The 24,432-nt window shown below is 44.1% G+C and overlaps 1 protein-coding gene across 1 annotated transcript in view; it reads left to right on the top strand.

The window, feature by feature from the left end:
* The window catches only part of CDRT1 (CMT1A duplicated region transcript 1), a 30,268-nt gene extending 8,675 nt beyond the window's left edge, over positions 1-21,593 (top strand). Inside the window, 9 exon segments of the mRNA XM_027519024.1 lie at positions 573-682; positions 2,476-2,676; positions 7,288-7,409; positions 10,109-10,257; positions 11,260-11,402; positions 16,113-16,271; positions 18,050-18,315; positions 19,339-19,491; positions 20,722-21,593. Of these exon segments, the coding sequence (XP_027374825.1) occupies positions 573-682; positions 2,476-2,676; positions 7,288-7,409; positions 10,109-10,257; positions 11,260-11,402; positions 16,113-16,271; positions 18,050-18,315; positions 19,339-19,491; positions 20,722-21,536 (2,118 nt within the window). The 3' untranslated portion in view covers positions 21,537-21,593.
* The last annotated feature ends 2,839 nt before the right edge of the window (positions 21,594-24,432 follow it).

The following is a 24,432-nucleotide window of genomic DNA, read 5'->3' as shown; positions in this document are numbered from 1 at the left end:
CTCAGCTGTCTCATCTGTGAAATGATGAGAATACTTGGTGGGGCAGGTGACATGCTGTGTGATGCAGCTGTGAGGAGATGAGGGTTGCTGATGTGTAAAGACCTGGACACACAAGGCCCAGAGCGTGCAGCAGTGATTTCACTTGTGATTTCACAGCGATTTCATTGTGATTTCGAGTTCCCACAAGTATGCTCTGTACTGTCACATGTATACAATATGAACATAAAACCCTGGGTTCCATGAAATGGTCAGTCAAAGGGCACCAGTGACTTTATTTTGCATGCATCTTGGTCCTGAGCTCAGTTTAAAAAAGTTGTGTTATCAGCAGCACCGGACGTTCACAGAATCAGAGGTGGAAGAGGAATCAGGACCCTCGACTCAGTATTTTCACACTCAGGGGTTCCTTTTCTCACTGGTTGGCGCCCTCCCCATCACCACGTAGCAGTTGCCATGGCCTGAAGAGGAGAAGGCCTCGGACCCCTGCACCCTTGCCAGGGGGAATCCCAAGGTGCATGCCTGGGACTCTGGGTCAGGTTGCCACTGTCCTTTGACTGCGGGTGTTGCCTTGTTAGAATGACTACAACCTGTGGACTGCATACCAGAACCAGGAGACTCAGCAGGTGCAGATGGAGGAGAGGAATGTCTTCTGTGGCTCTTACAACATCCGCATCCTCTCTGACACGTAGGTACTAGGCTCAGAATCTAGGGCCCAGGGCCCCTGGACTACCCACGCAAGCATCTAAGGATTCCCATGACCCTCACTCATTGGAAAAGCAATCCTTCTTCACTTGAAACTCCAGCCCCAAACCCATCTGGAGACTTGGTGCTTGATTTTTGCACCATTCTCAGTAGAGGGTGGGCTTCCCTGGTGGCTAAGTGGTAAAGGAATCTGCCTGTCAATGCAGGGGACATGGTTTCGATCCCTGGGTGGAAAACACCCCCTGGGGGAGGAACTGGCAACCCACTCCACCATCCATGCCTAGGAAATCCCATGGACAGAGGAGCCTGGCAGGCTACAGTCCATGGGGTTGCAAAAGAGTTGGACATGACTTAGCGACTAAACAACAAACAGTTGTGGGTGGAGGACACTCTGCCCTTACAAATTTTGGGTACACTGACCAGCAACCTTTTGCACAATTCACATGCCTAAAATCTTTTAAAACTATCTTTACTGTTTAATTCTTATTTTAGAAGTAATATATCCTCATTGGAAAAAATATCCACTAAATGCCAGAAAATGTATAGAGAAAAAGAAATCTCTTCTATAATCTTGTCACATAGAGATAACTACCATTAATATTGATGTCTATCGTAGAATTTTTTCTTGGCATGTAAAAATACATGTTTTAAATATAAATGGAGCTATGCTATACATATTTTGGTAACCCACTCTAGCAAAGTACTGTGTCTTTTCATGTTAAATATGAAAATGGTAACTATGTAGCGTGACATCATTTGAATATGCCAGAAGAAGATCCTTTCATAATGTCAACTTCCTGACATATTTTAGATCTAGGACTTCACTCTTTATTCAAAAAGTTTTGTGAAGGACATCTTTTATTCTATTTTCGGCTGTGAACCTTACTAACAAACTGCATCTTGACCAGTCAAATAGGGGGAGGACAGAACAGATGGGAAAAGGCAGAGCTGAGTGTTTATGAGCAGTATGGTGATACGTGCTCTTTAGCAGAGAGAATGACAGGTTGAACTCTAGATACGACAAATGGAATGAGGGCAAACATGTCAGGAATTGCTCCTCGTATTTAGAGTGACTATCCATCCCTGTTTATCCAAACAACCCTGCTTTACTCTGTGGTCCTCGAGTAATTAATAATAGTGTCCCCTTTCATGATAAAAACAACCTCAGTTTGGACAATAAAATTTTTGGTCATCCTGCTCATATTTTATCTATTTGCTAATAATCTTATGATTGGAAAATTAATTCAACTCACCCTATTTTGTTGGATTTCATACTGATTGAGGGCAGGGTCCATCTATATCTTACTCGTCTTTGTATTTCCCATGAGCACCTATTAGCACAAGACTTTGCCCCTAATGTAGTATGCTCACTGGATATTGATTAAGGGAAACAATGACAGCAGGGGGATATGCAGTGGGTATAGGGCTTCCCAGCTGTGTTCTTCTGAGGTTTTCTGTGAAAAAAGGTTTCCATGATCAAACAAAGCAGAAAATGCTGCATACTCTGTTCTCTATCCTGGGGATTTATTATACATTAGCAGAAATTGTTAAAATAGTTGTGCCTTTTGTGTTTAGGTTTTAAATCTAATTGAAATGCATTTTTGTTACAGTGTGAGGTAGGGATCCATCAGGGCTTATTAACACTAGGTCTTGCCTTCTGCTACATCCTTGCTGGATGGATCTTCCATGATGGCATTTGCTATAGGCGAAAGGCACTGTACTAAGTAGTTCCATGGTTCTCTTCTCTCATGGTGCGTCTTTCTCCTGGCAACTCAGGTGGGACCGAAACAGAATCATCCACTATTCTGGGGGAGATTTGTTAGCTGTGTCATCCAATCGAAAGATCCAGCTTCTGGACATCATACGTGTAAAGGAGATACCCATCAGGTTTCGAGGCCATGCTGGAAGTGTCCGGGCCCTCTTCTTGTGTGAAGAAGAAAACTTTCTCCTGAGTGGGAGTTATGACCTGAGTATCAGGTAAGTGGTCCAAGAAAGTTGTGGTCCTCACCTTGCCCAGGCTTAAACACAGCTTGTGGAAAAAGCATGTGTGCTTTTATGTTTTTTCACATTTATGCAAAAGTTATCCTAAATGATGCTGACTTCTAGAATAACCCACACTTGTTTTTGGCAAGATAAAAACCAAAAATTTGTATATTGTTTAAACTTTGAGTGAGATAGATTTATAGTAATTATTAGATTTATTTTCTAGCTGAAGGCTACGAATCGGAAAGTATTTTCTTTAGTATTCTTAGATGAAAGCAAAATTTATATTTCTTTTTACAGATTCCTTCAGGGGAAAGTAGTTTTTTTGTGGGTGTGAAACCTGGTATGGAAACCAAATAGTGATAAAAGTGTATATATACAAATATTTTTAAACAATATAATAAACACTCATGTGCTCATTACTCAGGTCAAGAAGTAGGGCATATAGTTCAGTTCAGTTCAGTTCAGTCACTCAGTCGTGTCCGACTCTTTGTGACCCCATGAATTTCTGCACGCCAGGCCTCCCTGTCCATCACCAACTCCCAGAGTTCACCCAAACTCATGTCCATCAAGTCAGTGATGCCATCCAACCACCTCATCCTCTGTCGTCCCCTTCTCCTCCTGCCCCCAATTCCTCCCAGCCTCAGAGTCTTTTCCAATGAGTCAACTCTTCACATGAGGTGGCCAAAGTATTGGAGTTTCAGCTTTAGCATCAGTCCTTCCAATGAACACCCAGGACTGATCTCCTTCAGAATGGACTGGTTGGATCTCCTTGCAGTCCAAGGGACTCTCAAGAGTCTTCTCCAACACCACAGTTCAAAAGCATCAATTCTTCGGTGCTCAGCTTTCTTCACAGTCCAACTCTCATATCCATACATGACTACTGGAAAAACCATAGCCTTGACTAGACGGACCTTTGTTGGCAAAGTAATGTCTCTGCTTTTGAATATGCTATCTAGGTTGGTCATAACTTTCCTTCCAAGGAGTAAGCGTCTTTTAATTTCATGGCTGCAGTCACCATCTGCAGTAATTTTGGAGCCCAAAAAAATAAAGTCTGACACTGTTTCCACTGTTTCCCCATCTATTTCCCATGAAGTGATGGGCCCAGGTGCCATGATCTTCGTTTTCTGAATGTTGAGCTTTAAGCCAACTTTTTCACTCTCCTCTTTCACTTTCACGAAGAGGCTTTTTAGTTCCTCTTCACTTTCTGCCATAAGGGTAGTGTCATCTGCATATCTGAGGTTATTGATATTTCTCCCTGCAATCTTGATTCCAGCTTCTGCTTCTTCCAGCCTAGCGTTTCTCATGAAGTACTCTGCATATAAGTTAAATAAGCAGGGTGACAATATATAGCCTTGATGCACTCCTTTCCCCAAATCTCATTGTGTACCTTTCTCTTATTTTTCCTTTCTTCCTCCCAATCAGTATAAATTTTATACTTAAATTTCTTTATAGTTTTGCTACCTATTTATGTATCTCCAGATATATTCACTACCTTTGTCCTTTCTTGAACTCAACATAAATGTAGTTATATTTTAAAAATTCACGTGCACTTGATTCTTGCACTAATTTTGAGATTCATCTTTATGATATAGATAGCAGTAGTTAACTTATTGTCACTGAGATATAGTATTTTATTGGATGAATGCATCATCATAACTCATTTATTTACTCTTCTGTTGGTGGATATTTGCATTGTTGTTAGCTCTTTATTCTTTCAAAGATTACTGCCATAGACATTCCTGTATGTGTTTCCTGGTACCCATGTGTATGAATTAAAAAAATGTTTTTGTTGAGGTATAATTGACATACAAAGTTTAAACAATTTTTTTATTGAGGTAGAATTGACATAAAATATATTAGGTGTATAATATAATGACTTGATATATGTATATATTGCAAAATAATTACCCCAGTGAATTTAGTTATATCCATCACTTAACATAGTGACATTTTTTTTCTTGTGATGAGAACTTTCAAGATCTACTCTCAGCAACTTTCAAAAATAAAACACAGTGTTGTTGGCTTGCTTTTCTATTCTTATATCAAAACTACCTTTTTAAAAAAGACAATTTTTATAGAGCAGTTTCAGATTCACAGCAAAATTGACAGAAGACACAAAGTTTTCCAATATACCCTCTGCACCTGCACACGAATATATTCTCTTGTCCTCAAGATTCCCCATCAGAGTGGTACATGTGTTACAACCGATGACCCTGCTTTGACACATCATAATCTGTGCTTTCATGATGGCTCAGTGGGTAAAGAATCCTCCTGCAGTGCAGGAGATACAGGAGATAGGAGTTCGATCCCTGGCTTGGAAAGATCCCCTGGAGGAGGAAATGACAACCCACTCCAGTATTCTTGCCTGGAGAATACCTTGGTCAGAGGAGCCTGGTGGGCTACAGTCTGTGGGGTCACAAAGAGTTGGACGCAACTGAGTGACTGAGCATGCGTGCAATTACCTAAAGTCGACAGTTTAACTTAGGGTTCACTTGGTGGTGTACATTGTATGCATTTGGACAAATATATAATGACACATATCCATCATTATAGTATCATACAAAGTATTTTCACTGCCCTAAAAGTCCTCTGCTCTTTACCTATTCATGCTTCTCCCAATCCCTGACAACCATTAATCTTTCTACTGGCTCTGTAGTTTTGCCTTTTCCAGAATGTCATGTAGTTGAAATCATATAGTGTGTAGCTTTTTCAGATCTTCTTTCACTTAGTCATATGCATTTAAGGCTCCTCCATGTCTTTTCATATCTGGATAGCTCATTTTTTACTTACATTGAATAATATTCCACTGTCCAGAGGGACCACAGTTTATTTATTCCTTCATCCACTGAAGGATATCTTGGTTGCTTCTACATTTTGTCTGTTATGAGTAAGTGGCTATAAACATCCATTTACAAGTTTTAAAAAATATTTGCTTATTTAGTTGGCTACAATGGTCTTAGTTGCAGCATGCAGAATCTTCATTGCTGCTTGTAGGATCTTTAGTTGCAGCATGTGGACCTAGTTCCCTGACTAGGGATTGAACCCAATCCCCCTGTATTGGGAGCATGGAGTCTTAGCCACTGGACAACTAGGGAAGTCCCCATTCCTATTTTTCTAAAAGCGTTTATCAAATACCTTTTCTGCATAAATTATGAAAACAACCTGGGCATATGGTCAACCATGCTGCTAGGAAGTAGAAATTCAAAACATGCTTTTTTTTCAGACCACTGGGACCTTGTTAAAGTCAACTATGTATGCATAGGAGGCTCTGATGAACAGATAAAGGCCATGGGACCTTTAGGAATATTAGAAGGAAAAGTCTGACAATGCCTGCCCCCCCCTGCCCCCAATCAAAAGAAACATTTACTTATTGTTTATTATGTGCCAAGTCTCCTAATAACTCTATGGGATAAGTACCATTATTATCCCCAATTTACAAATGAGGAAACTGAGATAGCAGGTGATTCAGCAACTTATTTGAGATCACACAGCCAGTGAGTGATGGATATGGGAGTGGACCTCAGGCAGCCTGGCTCCAGAGCCCAGTCTCTTGACATTATACTTTGTCCTGTCACAAAGTCAGTATGAATGATGGTTGAAAGATCTGAGGCAGGTTTGTATATTAAAAAATAGTGTGACTCATACATGTTTCCCATATATCTCTTAGATATGCTTTGTGTGTGTGTGTTTAGTTGCTAGGTCATGTCTGACTCTTTGTGACCCCAAGAACTGTAGCCCACCAGGTTCCTCTGTCCATGGGATTCTCCAGGCAAGAATACTGGAGTGGGTTGCCATTTCTTCCTCCAGGGGATCTTCTCAACCCAGGGATGGAACCCAGGTCTCCTGCATGGCAGGTGGATTCTTTACCACAGAGTCACCTGGGAAGCCCTAGATATGCTTTAGAAATGCACATAAAATAGTCTGAATCCAAGTGGCATGTGTCAATTGTTCTGTTGTTCTTGTTTGAAGATCAGCTCTACCACTGAATCAGTGTTGTGGATTCTGAGCCTGGTGATTGTTCTAGGGACCCTTCCATCTGATGAAAAGTAAAAGTGTTAGTCACTCAGTTGCGTCTGACTCTTTGCAATCCCATGGACTGTAGCCCGCCAGGCTCCTCTGTCCATGGAATTAAGCCATTCCCTTCTCCAGGGGAACTTCCTGACCCAGGGATCAAACCTGGGTCTCCCACATTGCAGGCAGATTCTTTACCATTTGAGCCACCAGGGAAGCCCAGCTTGTGACAACCAAACATGTCTCCAGACATTGTCACATGTCCCCTGGGAGTGGATGTCACCCCTAGTTGACAATTTCTGCATTACTGTATTTAATTCTTCATAAACCTGTGAGATAATTATTTTTATTATCATTTCCATTGAATCAAGGAGGAAATGAAGTTTTCACTGAAGTTCAGTAGCTTTATTAAAGTTACACCTAAGAAATGCTGCAAGTGGGATTCAAATCCAAGCCTTGGACTCTGAGCTTAATCATGAAACTCTGATGCCTTCCAACTACCTATCAACCTAAAGGAACTCTATGCTATTGAACCCTTGGGTCCTCAGAAAGTCTCAAAAACATCTCTTTTTTGTGGTCTGATTCCTGCAGGTACTGGGATCTGAAAAGTGGGGCTTGTATACGCATCTTCAATGGCCACCAGGGGACCATCACCTGCATGGATGTGTATAAGAACAAGCTTGCCTCTGGAGCAAAAGATTGCCAGGTAAAAGGTGAGAAAGAAATGCCTCAGACTCTCTAAGATGTTTCCCTAAGCCCATGGGTTGCCAGAAGACTTGTTTTGCTCATTTCTACAGGCAGTCGCTTATCCCTTCATCCATCTATCTATGATCCATTGATGACTATTGGTTGAATGCTAGGAGCTGTGCTAAGTGTAAGGAAAGCAGCATATGCCATGGCCCTTTCAACGTGGCTTTCTATTTCCTCAAGAGCCTCGTGGTCTCCTAATGGAGACAGATACATAAATATATCATGGAGGGAAGAGTAAATATGTGAATGACAACAGTTGCCTTTTATTGAGTACTAACTTTGGGACTGCGATGGGTGCTTTACATTATCTTATTTCAGTCTCATAAGCGTTCTATGGGGTGGATGCAGATAAGGGATCCATGACTCAGAGAGAAAAACAATTAGCCATGAGTCAAAACTGCTAAGTGGTTGGGTGGGGATTTGAACCCAGGGCTGTCTGGTTCTAAAACGTGTACTCCAGCAAGTTTGTGGAGGGCTAAGTTACCATAGAAATAAGAGTAAAAGGGAAAGCACCGTAGGCAGGGTACTGTTTGAGTCTGGTCCTGAGGATGAGTAGTTCTACAAGCAGAGGGAGTGTGTAGGGCATTTTAAACAGAAGGAACAGCTCAGGCAAATCACAGAATATGAAAGAAAATGAAGAATTGAGGGACTTTCCCTCTGCTCAGTTGGCTGAGCTGTTGTGTGTTGTGTTGGCGATCAGGCAGGTATGTTTGTTTGAGGCCAGATTATAAAGGGCCTTTTGTGTTGAAAATTGAACTTTATTCTGTAAGATGTAGGAGGCTGTAAATGCATTCTAAGCTGAGAAGCGATATGATGAGATGTGTATTTGAGAAAGACTGCTCTAGTGATATTGTGGAAGAAAGATTTGGAAAGATGGCAACTCTTTGGAGATAGGATATCTTCAGAATATCTGAGAATAGGCAAGTGTGAAGTTATCGGATGGATCTGTATGTACCTGTAAGGAGATGGTACATACAGAGGACGGGGTGGGGGGGTGAGATTTCCAGAATGAGAACTGGCAGGACTTCAGCACTATCAGGAGATGAAAAGCAAGAAAGAAGGGTGAAGGGTGAGGCCAGACTTTATAACTCAGGCCATTGGGTACACAGAAGTACCATTGATGGAAATGGGACCTTGGAGGAAGAGCAGGGTAGGGGAGGGATGGAGGAGAAGATGATGGCTTGTATTTTGGACACGTTGAGTGTGGCAGGAGAACAGCCAGCCAAAGATGGTCCCATCCTAATTCCGGAAACCAGTGACTGTGTCATCTTGCATGGCAAGAAGGACTTTGAAGATGTAGTGAAGTCAGGGACCTTAAAATGGGGAGATGACCCAGGGTTATTGGTGTGGGCCCATGGGTCATCACCTGGATCCATAAAAACAGACATTTTCTTATGTGTGACCAAAAGGAGACATGACTGTGGATGAATGGTCAGAGAGATGGAACGTTGCTGGCCTTGAAGATGGAGAAAGGGGGTGTGAGACAAGGTGTGTGTCGGGGACCCTAGAAGGTGGAAAAGGCGAGGACATGGATTCCTCCCTCAACCCCCCTGAGACTCCCTAAAGGAGCACAGCCCTGCTGACACTTTGGTTTTAGCCTTGTGAGGTCATGCAGTGATTCTGTAAGATAATCCATTTGTCATTTTCAGGCTCTAAGTTGATAGTAATCTGTTACAGCAGCAATGGGAAGCTAATGCATTGAGTGCGAAGTTCCCGCAGATGCCCAGGTGAAGGCAAAATGGTCTCTGGACCCAGACTCCCTGGGTTCAAATCCCAGTTCAATCTGCTCACCACCCCTGTGATCTTGAGCAGGTTACTGAACCTCTCTGGGTCTCAGTTTCCCCATCTGTACAGGAAGGAGTAATAATAGCTTTGTCCTGTGAAGATGAGTTAATGCATGGCAAGCACTTTGATTAGCCCGGCTCATGGCTAGTGTGGGGTGGGTGTGCACTGTGGTTAGTATTTGGTCCTGTGATACTCATTGCATTGCCTGAGGAAGTAGGTTCTATGGGAGGCTTTAATGTTCTCATCACTGAATTTATGATGCCCACTTTCAGTCTCTTCCTTCAAGCTCAGTTCTCCCACCACCCATGGACTCTCATATCCACCCAACATTTATGATATGAGAGGTGGGGGCTCCAGCACCATCTGTGTAGAAGCAGCAGTAGATTCGCCCTCAGCTGTGACAATCTCTTAGAAGTAAAATCCAAAAGTCAGATTCAGAAGTACTTTAAAATGTAAATGGAGAGAGACAGCTTTCTTTTCTTTGAGGGTGGGTAGGAGGTGAGGGTCAGGAGACAGCATCTGGGAGGAATCATGCCCTGAACACCTGCCATGATTTTCCTGAAATCTACTCTAGCATCTTTCAGGCTTGAGGAGGAGGCTTACTGGAGATAAGCTGTCCACCTCTTAGACCAGGAGGCTAAGTTTCAGGGTCAGAGCCAAGGTCTATGCATTGCTGGATCTCCCAAGGGCTATGAGAGGGGAGCCCTGGGTTGCAGGTACATGGACTATGGGTGAGCCAGTGGGGGTGCTGGACCAGATGAAGCCTTCTGGAGTTTGATATGATGGGCTTGGCTGGTCTCAGCTTCTGCGATGGGGTATGGAGCCCCTTTGGCACCCTCTCCATGCACCCTCTTTTCTCTCTCCCCTTCCCTTTCAGAGTGGGATATAGAGACAGGGAAGTGCTTAAAGACTTTCAAACACAAAGACCCCATCCTGGATACCAGGATCAATGACACGTACATCGTGAGCAGCTGTGAGAAAGGCATGGTCAAAGTGTGGCACATGGTCACAGCCCAGCTGGTAAAGGTGAACGGTGGGGACTGGGGGGAGGGGACTAGGGGGAAGGGCTAGGGATGGGGACTGGGGAGCAGAGTGCTGTGGGTGAGAGGCTGGAGGACACTGACAGGCACTGACAGACAGGTAGCTCCCCAGACCACCCTAGGGTGGTTGAGAGGCAGTCACCAAAAGAGGGTGGTCCTGAGAAAGGGAAGGGGAAGACCCCCTAAGAAGGGGCCATTCTGAGTTGGTTGAAGGTCAAGGCCCACGTGAGCCATGTTTTCATGGGTGGAGGTGGTGGAGGCTACGTTCTGACTCCGCAAGATACATGGATTCGGAGGGGTCTTTTCACAGCAGTACAGGTAAAGTACCTTTTCTTCTTCTGGAACATTTGACCCTGATTCTGGCATGGGGTCTGGGAATGAACAAACCACAGTGATCTCCTCTTGCCTCTCTTCTGAGAAGAGAATGTTGGCTGTCTAGAAAGTGATCGAATGTTCACACACAGGAAGTGTTCTTGCCGGATGGGCAGCCCCCGTCCCTGGTGGGTGGTGCTGAGATATCTTTTGTGCTGAGAATACAGGATCACAGCGAGAAGCGGCTGCCTGGCTGGTGGGCTTTTCTCACCAGTGATGTTACTGTGGTCTAAGCAGTAGTTACTGGATATCAAGCTGCCTCTGGTCCTGGCAGGGAGCTGACACATGAGCCTTGCCCTTCTGGCAGCAGAGGAAGGAAGACTGTGTCCCTCTCAGGCACTCCAGGAAGGCGGGGCCTGCCTGGTCACAGACCCACTGGGTACAAGGCCTCCCCAGATCTCCTTCCTCCTTAACTGGGGAGGGAGCAGGTTGCCTGAACCTCACCAACCTTCTTAGAGCAGACATGCAGTGGGCTCAGGCAGACTCCCAGTGTGGTAGCCTCAGACTGGTGGAGCGTGGCTTTGGGATCCATCTCAAGAAGCCTCCAGCTCTGCTCCTTGAGGAGTCATGATTCGGGCTGAAGATGGGCTGAGAACAGAGGCATCTTTTCTTGCAGACGCTCAACGGCCACGAGGGGGCCGTGAAGTGTCTATACTTCGACCAGTGGCATCTCCTGTCAGGAAGCACTGATGGCCTGGTCATGGCCTGGAGCATGGTGGGAAAGTACGAGCGGTGCCTCATGGCCTTCAAACATCCAAAGTAGGTACTCAGGACACCCTGGCCAGGTCCCTGCCCCTGATCCCAATTTTCCCAACAGAACCTAGACTTCACTCTTTAGTGAAGTCTTCATTAAGTAGGGACTTCACTGTCCCTACTGCTCTCTGCTGACCCTCTCGCCTCTGCTCCTCACCCATTTCCACTTTCCTCTTCTTCCACCTGTTGCCCAATATAGTCACCCCCTCTCCTGCCCTCCCTTGTCTCTCTTAAGAAACAATAATACTATGTGGAGATTTTGAGAAGTTACTGAAAATTTACACTTAAGGCACATGTAATAAATTTTATCTGTTACCTACCAAACTTAGGAATATTGGCGGAACTGTCCCTCTGTGATGCCAATTCCAGTAAACTTAAGTTCTTGGAATTTTGTGGTTGTGAAAGCTTAAAATGACCCAGGTGCCAAAGGTTTAAAAATAAGGAAGGGCTTAAAGAAGGCTCTCCCTTAAAGCCTGGGGGCTCAATTCTATTCCGGGACAGCAAATGGATTTCATTTTGCATTTCCAATCCCAGTTTAGTGATGGTGCGTGCTTGGATCCAATTAAGAAGTACTCTGAGGTTATCTAAGCTTATTTGTAAAGGGCATTGTGGTCAGTTAATGGTTCTGCCATAATTGTGGGTTTTACAAACTGCTCTATGCCACTCTTGTACTGCACAAATATTGCTTCTTCCCCTGAGTGCATTATAAGAGACGCCAGGAAGCTAAGTGCTATCCTAATTCATTGAGAGAGGGTCTTCCAGGAGGATCTGTCAAGGAGAGTTATTTAATGAAAAATGGTCCTAGATTTCCTTGTACCCTCACAGGAACCTCTTTTTTTTTTTAAATTAATTTTTAAATTTTTAAGAAAGGTTTTATATTGGAGTATAGTTGGGTAACAATATTGTGATAGTTCCAGGTGCACAGCAAAGGGACTCAGCTGTACATATATATGTACCCACTCTCTCCCAAACTCCCTTCCCATCCAGGCTACCACATAACATTGAGCAGAGTTCCTTGTGCTATACAATACAATAGGCCCTTTTTGGTTATCCACAGAAACTTCTTGAGCAGGCAGACTGGCTTTGTGGGCAGTAGAGGGGGATATGGGCCTATATGTGTATGTTCTCTATCTGGGGTGTAACTGCATTGTTGACAGGTGGGTAGTATCAGGAAGGGCCAGTGTTCAGTGATTTAGTTAAGCCTTGGGTGATTATCGATAAACCTTACAGCATTGATCATCTGGCTTGTCCAAACTTGACCTCAAGGAGGGACTCAAACTTTGTGATATCACATTAAAATGGTAACGCTACATTTTTAAAACCTTCCAAGCATGATTCAGTAGGATTTAATTTAGTTATTGGAAGATAATTGTTTCCAGCAAACTTAGCAGTATGTTCACCATTTCATCAAACCCATTCTATTAATACCTCAGCTTTGGGATCTTCTTAAACCATTCCTACTTCCACTGAATGACAGCCCAACACACCATCCACACTGGCTCTTGATGCCTTGCACACTTACTGCCTTGCACACTTACAGCAAATCCATAGACAGTTATAGTACATTTGGAGGACATGGGCAGTGTTCTCATTTGTAGGGCCCTTTCTCCCACTCATCTGAAGCAGTACTGTGTATATATAAGTGCTTGATTGTTGTTGTTCAGTTGCTAAGTTGTGTTTCACTCTTTGTGATCCCATGGACTGCGGCAAGTCAGCCTTCCCTGTCCTTCACCATCTCCCAGAGTTTGCTCAAACTCATGTCCATTGAGTCAGTCCAGTCATCTCGTCCTCTGTTGTCCCCTTGTCCTCCTGCCCTCAACCTTTCCCAGCTCTAGGGTCTTTTCCAGTGACTCAGTTCTTTGCATCAGGTGGCCAAAGGATTGGAGCTTCAGTTTCAGCATCAGTCCTTCCAATGAATATTGAGGGTTGATTTCTTTTAGGATTGACTGGTTTGATCTTGCTGGGCAGTTTGATCTCCTTTGTGGGTAGTTTAGCTGGACATAGTGAAGTGTTGAGAAAGCAAATTTATGCTATTGATTTGTACAAAGAAGCCAAATTATTCATTTACTGCAAGAAATATGACTATCAAGTACACTGAACACCTTCATTCCATTTAATGTATACATTGTATATTTATATATATTATATAATATATTTAATACATTAAATATATATTTATATACTATATATAACATTTTAATATATATTAAGTAAATTGAATATATATATTTACAACTTAAAAATTAAGATAATTCACATGACACAAAATTCACCGTTTCATGATGTACAATTGAATGTTTTTTAGTATATCCATAATGTTATGTGGCGATTCCCACTATCTAATTACACAATATTTCCATCAGTCAGTAGTAATGTCCTCCGTTTCATTTCTGATTTTAGTAATTTGAATTTTATCTCTTATTTTTTGGGGGCAGTCTAAGCAAAAATTTTATAATTGTTATATATCCTTGGTAAATTCATTCTTTTACCATTATTATGTAATGTTCTTTTTTTGTCTCTATTAACAATTTTGTCTAAAAGTCTATTTTGTGTGGTATTTGTGTAGACACTCTGGTGCTCCTTTGGCAAGGAGTATCTTTTTTTCCCACTCTTTCACTTTCAACATATTTGTGTCTTTGAATCTACAGTGAGCCTCCTGTAGGCAGCATTTAGTTGGATTGTGTTTTTAATCGTTTCTCCCAATGTCTGCCTTTTAATGGAAGAATTTAATCTATTTACATTAAGTGTAAAACAAACTTAACTCTACCATTTGGCTTTTTGTTTTTCTATAGTCTTATATATATTTTGTTTGTTTGTTTCATTTCTCAAGTTTTCTATTGTGGTCTTTTTGGGTGTTGAACAGATATTTAGATATTAACAGTGTACCATTTTAATTCTGTCATCACATTTTTACTATGTATTTTTGAATTACTTTATTAGTGGTTTCCCTTGGGTTGCTGCAAGCCTTTGGTTATTTTCCAGAGTTGCATCTCTCCCAGTGTGGATCGCCATAGGTGGACTGAGGTGCACTTAGGGCGCCAGTAAAGTCATTGCATTTTCATCTTGGGAAAAAATGAGAATTTTGTTGAACTTTCTTACATGTATTTTATACCTTACATTTATTATCTATCTATCCATCTGTCCATCTAGCCATGTGTTCATCACATGATACATCAAGCCGCATTGACTTCTTTGCTGTTCTTTGAATGTCTTCTGCGTTTCAAAGTCTTTGTTATTTTTGTTTTGCTAGTTGTTGGAGCCTTGAAAAGTCTCAGTATGACTCTGGTACCTAGGTCACCTTGGAATCTGACCAAGTCCAGATGATATGTGGTGGATGTCATTCTTTTAACTTTTTATTTTATATTGAAGGATAAGAGTCAGACATGACTTAGCAACTAAACAACAACAAAAACACAGCTGATTAGCAATGTTGAGATGGTTTCAGGTGCACAACAGAGCAACTCAGCCATATACAGAGAACACATATACATGTGTTCTTCCCCCAGACTCCCCTCCCACCCAGGCTGCCACATAACGTTGAGCAAAGCTCCCTGTGCTATATGGTAGGTCCTTGTTGGTTATCCATTTTAAATAGAGCAGTGTGTACTTGCCCATCCCAACTCCCTATGTTGGATGTCATTGTTTTAACATACCTTAGCAATGATCATACACTGAAACGTGAGCCAACGTTCACTTTTGTAATAAATATTTATTGAGGACCTGCTGCAGGGCTGGGCCATGTGCTGGGTGCTGAGTGTGCAAAGGTGGATAAGACAGGTGCTGTACCCAAGAGGATCTGACAATATACCAGAAGTCTATGTATATGAGTAGGGTGAGAGGAGAAGTGGAGATGAGAGGTGGCTTTATGGAGAAAGTAACATATGAATGTGGCCATGGATGGACTTGGATGGGTGGAGGTGGCAGAGGTCGATGGACCTGCTTTGCACACAAGGTCTAAAAAATTGGTGACATCAAGTTCCATTTTTCAGTAGCATGAATAGCAGTAGGGTAATGGCACTTCTCAGATCTGAATACTCCACTTATCTGGAGCCCAGCTAGGACCCAACTGTTGTCAGGGGGATTTTGTTAGAGGCATTTATATAAATCTTCTCCCGATCCCCCCCTCTCTTCCCCTGCTGGTAATCACAAAAGAGAGCTCAAAAATCTCAGCTGGTGGATACAGTTTTCCTATGGGATGTTTCACTGAAAGAATGAAAGCCACTAATTTAAGGACCAAGAGAACCTGCTCAAATACCAGGTTTTTGCTTCTTACAAAGATAACCATTTTCCCGTCTGTTTTCTTTCATTTATATAATAATGCTACTTTTAAAAAGATTAAAAATGTCAAATGATTCTGAGCATGACATTTGTAGAAGTCTGATAGCTAGAAATCAAATTGTAAGAGAGAAGCACAGTCATCTATATATCTGACCAAAAAAAAAAAAAATCTTGACGTAAGCCCTTTTGTTTTTCTGCCTTGTGGCACTGTGACCAAGTTGTAGGAACAGTAACTGCAGAGTCAGGGGAGAGAGTACAGCTGCGTCTTGAGGGTTAATGGTTTACATCCAGAATCACAAAATGATGGCAAACGTTGCTTCAGGGACAGTCCATGAGCCCCCCACCCACTTCCAACCACACACCAAAGTCCCTGACTGCAGACACATCCGAGTGGTTCACCGGAAGGTGGGTACTGCCCGTCGCTCTGTTCCCTTCCAGGGAGGTTCTCCACGTGGCCCTTCTCTTCCTCCGGGTCATCAGTGCTTGTGCCGATGGCAAGATCCGCATTTACAATTTCCTCAACGGGAACTGTCTGAAGGTGATGAAAGCCAATGGCAGAGGTGATCCTGTGCTGTCCTTCTTTATTCAGGGCAACAGGTGGGTGGTCGGTGTGGAGGTCAGGGTCCTGAGCGAGTCGGTTTAGATGGTTTCTTTTTTCCCTCCTCTGGGACACTGGCCCCGGATTTGCAGGCAGCAGGAGAGCACAGGTTGTGCTCACCTGCAGTTTGGGTTGTGGTGGATGATAGGCTCAGGGGCTCATTTGTTCCCAGGCTCGGATCTGATCACATGATGGGCATGATACAGCTCTGCCGCAGGGACCCGGTTCTGCCAACAGGCAGCCTTCCCCTGCCCCCTGATCCTCTGTCCAGCCTGAGCGCTCCTCAGGTCCCTGTGTCTCGTCTCTGATGCAAAGAGACTTGCAGGAAAGTTGGGGTGGCATTGGTAGGTGGCCCCATGTCCAGTGGGGCAGAACTGTGCAGAGGTGTGTGTGCTCAATCACTTAGTCAAGTCTTATTCTTTGTGACCCCATGAACTGTAGCCCACCAGGCTCCTCTGTCCATGGGATTTTCCAGGCAAGAATACTGGCGTAGGTGGCTCTTCCCTTCTCCAGGGAGCAGAGGAGTTTATGAAACAGAACCATGGTGGCACTAAGTGAATATAGCACTGTGTTGTTATACGCTAGGTTCACGTGATATTATGTAAAAATACCCAACTAGACTTGTAAATTCTAGCACAGGCTCACTTGAGACATCACCTAGTCACCCCGAACGACTTTGCCTTCCTTCTGCGTAATAAGGCTCAATAAATGAATACTCTTTCAGTCATGAAGTCAGAAAGCCATAAAGAGAGATCACCTCTGACCTTTTTCTCATTTGTGACATCCAAAGAGAGATGTCAGCTTGAGTAAAAATGAGTCTGAAAGATTTCTAACTGGGATGGTTCTCTAATTCCATTCCAGCGTATCCTACTATAACCAGTCACTTTTATGGAGAGTTTATGCTGACTGTTGACAGCCTTAAAATTACAGCCTTTTGGAGCAGAAAGGAGCCTGCACACAGCATTTCCATCTCTTGTTTACAGCTATAGGCGACCTAGGAACCAGGGTTGGGGAGCAGCGCCCTGTGAATGCTGTGAACCCCAGGAACAATGGGTGGGAGGTAATATTTGGGGTCCCGGGTTCAGGGGGGATTAGGGAAGATGGAAACCCTCCTGCTTTCCAAATACAAATGTCCTGTCTGGATATAGAGTGTGCACAGAGATCCTGGAGTGATGGAGTGAAGATTGGGGTAGAAAGTCAGCAAGGGCTTGAAGACTTCCCCCATTAGCGAGCTTTCTCATCCCATCATGACAATAGACATGTGGCATTTGGATGCTGTGCTTAAGAAAGGAGTGGACTTCCAGACATTTGTGTGCAGAGTAGCTAAGCTTTCTGCCTCGGGTACCTAGGTCCTTAGCACTTACTCCAGGAACAGAAATTCACTTAAAATGTTTTAACTCGAGAAGTGAAGTAATCAGGACACGTGTGCTTTGCTCACAACTCATTTTTAAAGAAAATAGCTACAGAGCTAATGAGTTCTGCTGCATGGCCTGCTACCTTTCTCTGCTCTAGACCCTGAAACAACCTACACCACCCTGTTTGTGTGGTCATTTCCCCAGCACTGATCTCTTGGCTCAGGATCCAGTGGGACAATAGTCCTAATGCATATTTGGAAGCTGGGGCAATGGCAGCCTCCACGTTCCTTTTAAGGGTATGTGGGATCTTAGCTCCCCGACCAGGGATTGAACCCGCTCCCCCTCACTGGGAGGTGTAGTCTTAACTACTGGACTACCAGGGAAGTCCCCTTTTGTGGGCAATCATGTTGCTTTGGTTCCAGGATGGTGATCAACACGGAGAGCAACGTCCTCCTGTTTCAGTTTGAGAATATCAAGTGGCAGTACTCAGTGGAACGGGCCAAACAAAAGAAGAAGGACAGAGAGGAGGACAGGGAAGAAAACAGCTTTGCAGAAGTCCTCTCCAAGTCTAGCACCCAGTTCTACAGCCCAAGGGATTCTGTGTCCAGCAAGCAGACAGCCCAGGAGTCCCTGTTAAGCAAACCTCGCAGGTCCCGCATCTTCCTGAGGGCATCCAGATTACCTACAGGTGAGACAGCTGAACCCAGGCTGCCTCTATGGTATCCATTGGAGCAGGCAAGGGGCTGCTAGGACCAGCTTCTTTGTAGGATATTTTGGGCAGTGGTTTCTTAATGATGTACATCCCAGTTCTTTAGGGCAGGTGGGAACCGTTCTCTTTGACATGACAATCTAATAGGCAGCTCAAGGGAAGCTGCTAATTTTCAAGGCCTAATTTCCAAATGTATTAGACTCTTTCTACAGGAGGTGACGCTAGCCCTTCATCAGTCCAGTTCAGTTCAGTCGCTCAGTCGTGTCCAACTCTTTGCGACCCCATGAATCGCAGCATGCCAGGCCTCCCTGTCCATCACCAACTCATGGAGTTTACTCAAACTCATGTCCATTCTCCATGCCCTTGATCCAAACATATGTTGCCATTGTGTTAGTTGCTCTGTCATGTCCGACCCCATGGACTGTAGACTGCCAGGCTCCTCTGTCCATGGGATTCCCCAGGAAACAATACTGTAGTGGATTGGCATTCCCTTCTCCAGGGGATCTTCCCAATCCAGGGATCGACCCTGTATATCTAGTGTCTGCTGCTTGGCAGGTGGATTCTTTACCACTGAGCCATCTGGGAAGCCACTTTCCAAGCATATAGTACATGATTATTTCCTTAGGACAGAGACAAGCTACATTGTGCTCTTCTCTCTAGACCTCTGGTTGATAACATGCATACCTGGAAAATACTAGATCAATAGATCACCTCCAAGCATATTTTACACAAATGATCAGCTAGGACAGAGCACCAGAAATTTCAGATAACACTTAAAGCTTCATAATCAGTAGGAAATCAGATTGGGGGGGGGGGTGTTCAGCAGGTGACCTAGATGGACCTTTGGTTCCAGGTGACTGCCTAGCTTCCAAGGAATAAGAAACATCAAACAATAAAGTGATAATTTGGGTGAAGATCAGTTGAATTATCAGCTGTGCCCCCAGTAGTCATCCTTGATTGAATCACAGAATTACTACAGTTTCCTCCTCAATCTTAATTTAGGTGTGTTAATGGAGACACCTCCAAGTCCAGGAAAGCCAAAGTCACCCTGGAAAGATGGCAGGAAGAGACTGGGTTCTCAGGAAGCAAATGGCATGGGTGCCGAGCAGGAGAATTTGGAAGCAAAACCTGTTGTCGCCGGAGATCAGAAGACGGGTGATCCTTTATTCTGAATCAGTGTGACAGGATTCAACCCCTCTTTCTCTCTCTGTTCAGTCCAGTTTTTCACCAGGCCAATAACTTTGCTTATCTTTGATTCAGAACAGATAAAATGCCCAGCTTCTCCTATGAATGACTGTGGTGTTGGTTTAGTGACTGATTTCCCCTAATCATCCCCTACTAACTTGAGGCCACACAGAAAAGTGTGAAAGTGTTTAGTCACTCAGTTGTGTCAGATTCTTTGTCACCCCATGGACTGTAGCCCGCCAGGCTCCTCTGTCCATGTGATTTCCCGGCAAGAATACTGGAGTGTGTTGCCATTTCATTCTTCAGGGGCTCTTCCCCACTCAGGGAGCGAACCTGCGTCTCCTGCACTGGCAGACAGATTCTTTACCACTGAGCCACCAGTGTGCTAGAATGAATCTCTTGTCCTTATCAGTGGCTTTTGGACCTTTATCATTCAAAACATTTTGGGATCTCCTGTTCAGGAGTTGCTTTTTGGCCATGTGATAATTTCCATTTTGCAGTGGAGACATATTTTTTGAAGGCAGTTTTGATTCTAAGAAACATCCAAAGATCTTTTGGAATCAAATTTGATTATAATAAAGTGGAGATCAAGCTTTGCTATACAAGTTTTATTTAAAAGTCTATGTTACTAAAAATTTATGGGCTTTCCAGGTGGTACTAGTGGTAAAGAACCTGACTGCCAGTGCAGGAGATGTAAGAGATGAGAGTTTGTTCCCTGGGTTGGGAAGATCCCCTGGAGGAGGGCATGGCAACCCATTCCACTATTCTTGCCTGGAAAATTGCATGGACAGAGGGGCCTGGTGGGCTACTGTTCATAGGGTTGCAAAGAGTTGGACATTACTGAGCAACTAACACTTCACTAAAAATTTATAAGGTCCATAAATGGGGTGTGAAGTTCATTCCCACAGGGGAATTTCAAGACTGTGTGGAACATAGAGATGTTCCTTCCAAAATATGCATATCTAGATGTTAATACACCCTTGGACACAAATACTAGCATATCTGTTAGAAGCTCATGTTAAATATGTTGTGATTGCTTGTCTCAGAGAGGATTTTTGCTCACATGATGGTGGCGTGTCCATTCAGCAACAGCGACCTTAGTCTGCATAATAGTTAGAATGGATTTAATTTTCATGCATGAGTATTTAATGGTTTTCATGGAACACTGATTTGCTTTTCTTTTGTTTTTGGAAAAAGCAGATGATATGGAGAAATTACCAAAACAAAGGTATCTGGGAATTTCGGGAGACTTGATCCATCGCTCAAAGAAGTCCTGGTGCATTCCCATGTCGCCTGACCAGTTCCTCCTGACCGTGAATGCCCTGCAGAAAGCCCATAATTCTGGGGAGTTTGCCTATCCCCGGAGGCCCCAGGCCCAGATCATCGATGTTTGGGGACCTTCCATTCCATACCCAAGGAAGGTCCTGAGTTTGAAGGGCCAAGCGGTCCAACAAGCAGTTGACCGACTGAGATTCAGCACTCTTCCCATAGAAGTGAAGCAGACCAGTATTCCCCTCGAAATCCAGAAGCTTCAGCCCAACCTGAAGAAGTCTGTACATGGTCCCCAAGTGCATTCCACCATCCCCCAGCCGGTGCTTATCTGCCCCAGGTTCCGTGGTGGCTCGAAGGGTGAAGACCGGGCCACCAGTTCAACTGACGGAGTGCGCAACTTCAGCCCCTTAACCAGCACGCAGGTCATCAAGCCAAACCGCATGCTGGCTCCGCCCGCAGGCACGGCAGCCCAGGCTGCCAAGAAAGAACGGCCCCGCTACTACTCTGCCGTTGACCCCTTACGAGTGAACACAGAGTTCATGCTGCTGACTGTGAAGGAGCAGAAAGAATATAGGGAGGCCAAGATGAAAGAGTTTCAGGCCATAAAGCCAGTTGGAGTGGTCGATCCAGAAAAGGCCAGCAGAGCTGCATGGATCAGGAAGATCAGAGGTCTGCCCATCGACAACTTCATGAAGCAGGGGAAAACCGCGGCCCCCGAACTTGGACAAAATGTGTTTATTTGAACCAGCCTTGGGAAATTACTGTGTCTTATAATAAACAGGAAACCAAGTAGATGTTGATATTTGGCCTCTTTTATTTTGTTTGTTTGTTTGTTTTCAACTGTTTCTTGGCAATTACCATGAGGACTCTTCATTATTTTCCTATAAGTCAAAGAACTGATACTTATCAAAGTAAGAAAACAGAGACTAAGAGAGATTGGTATCTGTATTCCCACTGAAAACCACTCACTGAGATGCATGGAAACCCTGTTTCATTGATGGGGGATGGAGAAGTGGTTTTTGGAAGTTTAATACCACTTATCGCTACCAATTTCCTGTGTCATTTCTTCTAGCAAATGGACCAAAGGGATTATATCTGAATTGTGCACTGGAGTCCCCTGGTGTTTTTGTGCAGAAGCCTGATGAAGCGCAGTAAGTTCAATTAAGTATCAAAAAGGAGCCCTTAAATTGTGTTTCCTTCTCAGGGCTAACTCCTAGGGAGAAGAATTAATATGCCAGCAAATTTGGAAAACTCAGCAGTGGCCACAGGACTGGAATAGGTGTTTTCATTTTAGTCCCAAAGAAAGGTAACACCAAAGAATGCTCAAACTACTGCACAATTGCACTCATCTCACACACTAGCAAAGTAACGCTCAAAATTCTCCAAGCCAGGCTTCAACAGTATGTGAACCGTGAACTTCCAGATGTTCAAGTTGGATTTAGAAAAGGCAGAGGAACCAGAGATCAAATTGCCAACATCTGTTGGATTATCAAAAAAGGAAGAGAGTTCCAGAAAAACATCCACTTATGCTTTATTGACTACACCAAAGCCTTTGACTGTGTGGATCTCAACAAACTGGAAACTTCTGAAAGAGATAACAGACTACCTGACCTGTCCCTGAGAAATCTGTATGCAGGTCAAGAAGCAACAGTTAGAACTGGACATGGAACAACAAACTGGTTCCAAATCTGGAAAGGAGAATGTCAAGGCTGTATATTGTGACCCTGCTTGTTTAGCTTACATTCAGAGTTCAGTTCAGTTCAGTCGCTCAGTCGTGTCTGACTTTTTGAGACCCCATGAACCGTAGCACACCAGGCCCCCCTGTCCATCACCAACTCCGGGAGTCCACCCAAACCCATGTCCATTGAGTCAGTGATGCCATCCAACCATCTCATCCTCTGTCATCCCCTTCTCCTCCTGCCCTCAATCTTTCCCAGCATCAGGGTCTTTTCAAATGAGTCAGCTCTTTGCATCAGGTGGCCAAAGTATTGGAGTTTCAGCTTCAACATCAATCCTTCCAATGAACACCCAGGACTGATCTCCTTTAGGATGGACTGGTTGGATCTCCTTGCAGTCCAAGGGACTCTCAAGAGTCTTCTCCAACACCACAGTTCAAAAGCATCAATTCTTCTGCACTCAGCTTTCTTTATAGTCCAACTGTCACATCCATACATGACCACTGGATAAACCATAGCCTTGACTGGACGGACCTTTGTTGACAAAGTAATGTCATCACCGACTCAATGGACATGAGTTTGAGTAATGGATATGAGTTTGGGAGTTGGTGATGGACAGGGAGGCCTGGCGAGCTGCAGTCCATGGGGTCGCAAAGAGTCCAGCACAACTGAGCAACTGAACTGAACTGAACTGACCCTTTCTACACTGATAGTGTGTGTCGATGTTGCTACTTAAACCTGCTGAGGGGTCAGGCAGGTAATTTAGAAGCATGCAGCCCAGCACAGGGCCTGTGGCCCATCAGAGAGCTCAAGCCCCATCCGAAGGGGGTACCCTCCACTAGCCCAGCATGGCCATGGGATGGAAACCATTCAAACAGTAGCAGAACAAAACAACAAAACACCAACCCCACAACCCACACAGTGGGTGGGCCACCAAAATCCTGGCATGATAGACTAGATGCATGGGATACCTGCTCCCAGCCTCTGCTTTACCTCCAAGTGCATGAATACTAATGTTTGACAGCCTTTCTCTCCTTGGAGAATTTTTTTCTCCATTATTTTTTTTTCTCCATTATTAAGACATCAGGTGTAAAGTAGCATTGGCCAATAGCCATACAAAATTGTGATTTGTATGGAGAGAATCCCCTCAATTAAGGAAACGTGCTTCTACTCATTATTCCATGAGTCTTCCAAGAGCAGTTTCACATAGGCCTGCCTAGCAGATAGAACACTGTTACAATCCCAGTTTCAGAGAAGACCCCAAGTCCCTGAACTCAGCTCCTTCAAGGGGCAAGAGCACATCCTTAGCTGCTAAACTTAAAACCATAATTAGAATAACATGTCCTATTGAGTAGGTACCCACCCTGTAGGGACACCCTTTCATCACCTTCTCCAGGAAGGGAAGGAACACAGGGGTCAGTTAGATAATTGGTAAGTGCAGATTTATTTTTTCAATTGTTTCCACCATTTAAAGTACAAAAGCAATGCTGTACAGGATTACACATCATTGTAGAACACTCAAACGAAAACTATGGAACACCCCGCCCCCAAACCTGCCCTGAGGCCATCCACACTGATGGGAAGGACACCCTGTAAGTACAAGCAACATCTCCACATGATAAACCATGAAGCTTTCCCCGTTATCAGTTCAGTTCAGTTCAGTTCAGTCTCTCAGTCGTGTCCGACTCTTTGTGACCCCATGAATCACAGCACGCCAGGCCTCCCTGTCCATCACCAACTCCTGGAGTTCACTCAGACTCACGTCCATCGAGTCAGTGATGCCATCCAGCCATCCCATCCTCTGTTGTCCCCTTCTCCTCCTGCCCCCAATCCCTCCCAGCATCAGAGTCTTTTCCAATGAGTCAACTCTTTGCATGAGGTGGCCAAAGTACTGGAGTTTCAGCTTTAGCATCATTCCTGCCAAAGAAATCCCAGGGCTGATCTCCTTTAGAATGGACTGGTT

Source organism: Bos indicus x Bos taurus, chromosome 19 (genome assembly GCF_003369695.1).
Source record: "Bos indicus x Bos taurus breed Angus x Brahman F1 hybrid chromosome 19, Bos_hybrid_MaternalHap_v2.0, whole genome shotgun sequence".
Classification (NCBI taxonomy): domain Eukaryota; kingdom Metazoa; phylum Chordata; class Mammalia; order Artiodactyla; family Bovidae; genus Bos; species Bos indicus x Bos taurus.
This window is presented reverse-complemented; position numbering and strand designations above follow the sequence as displayed.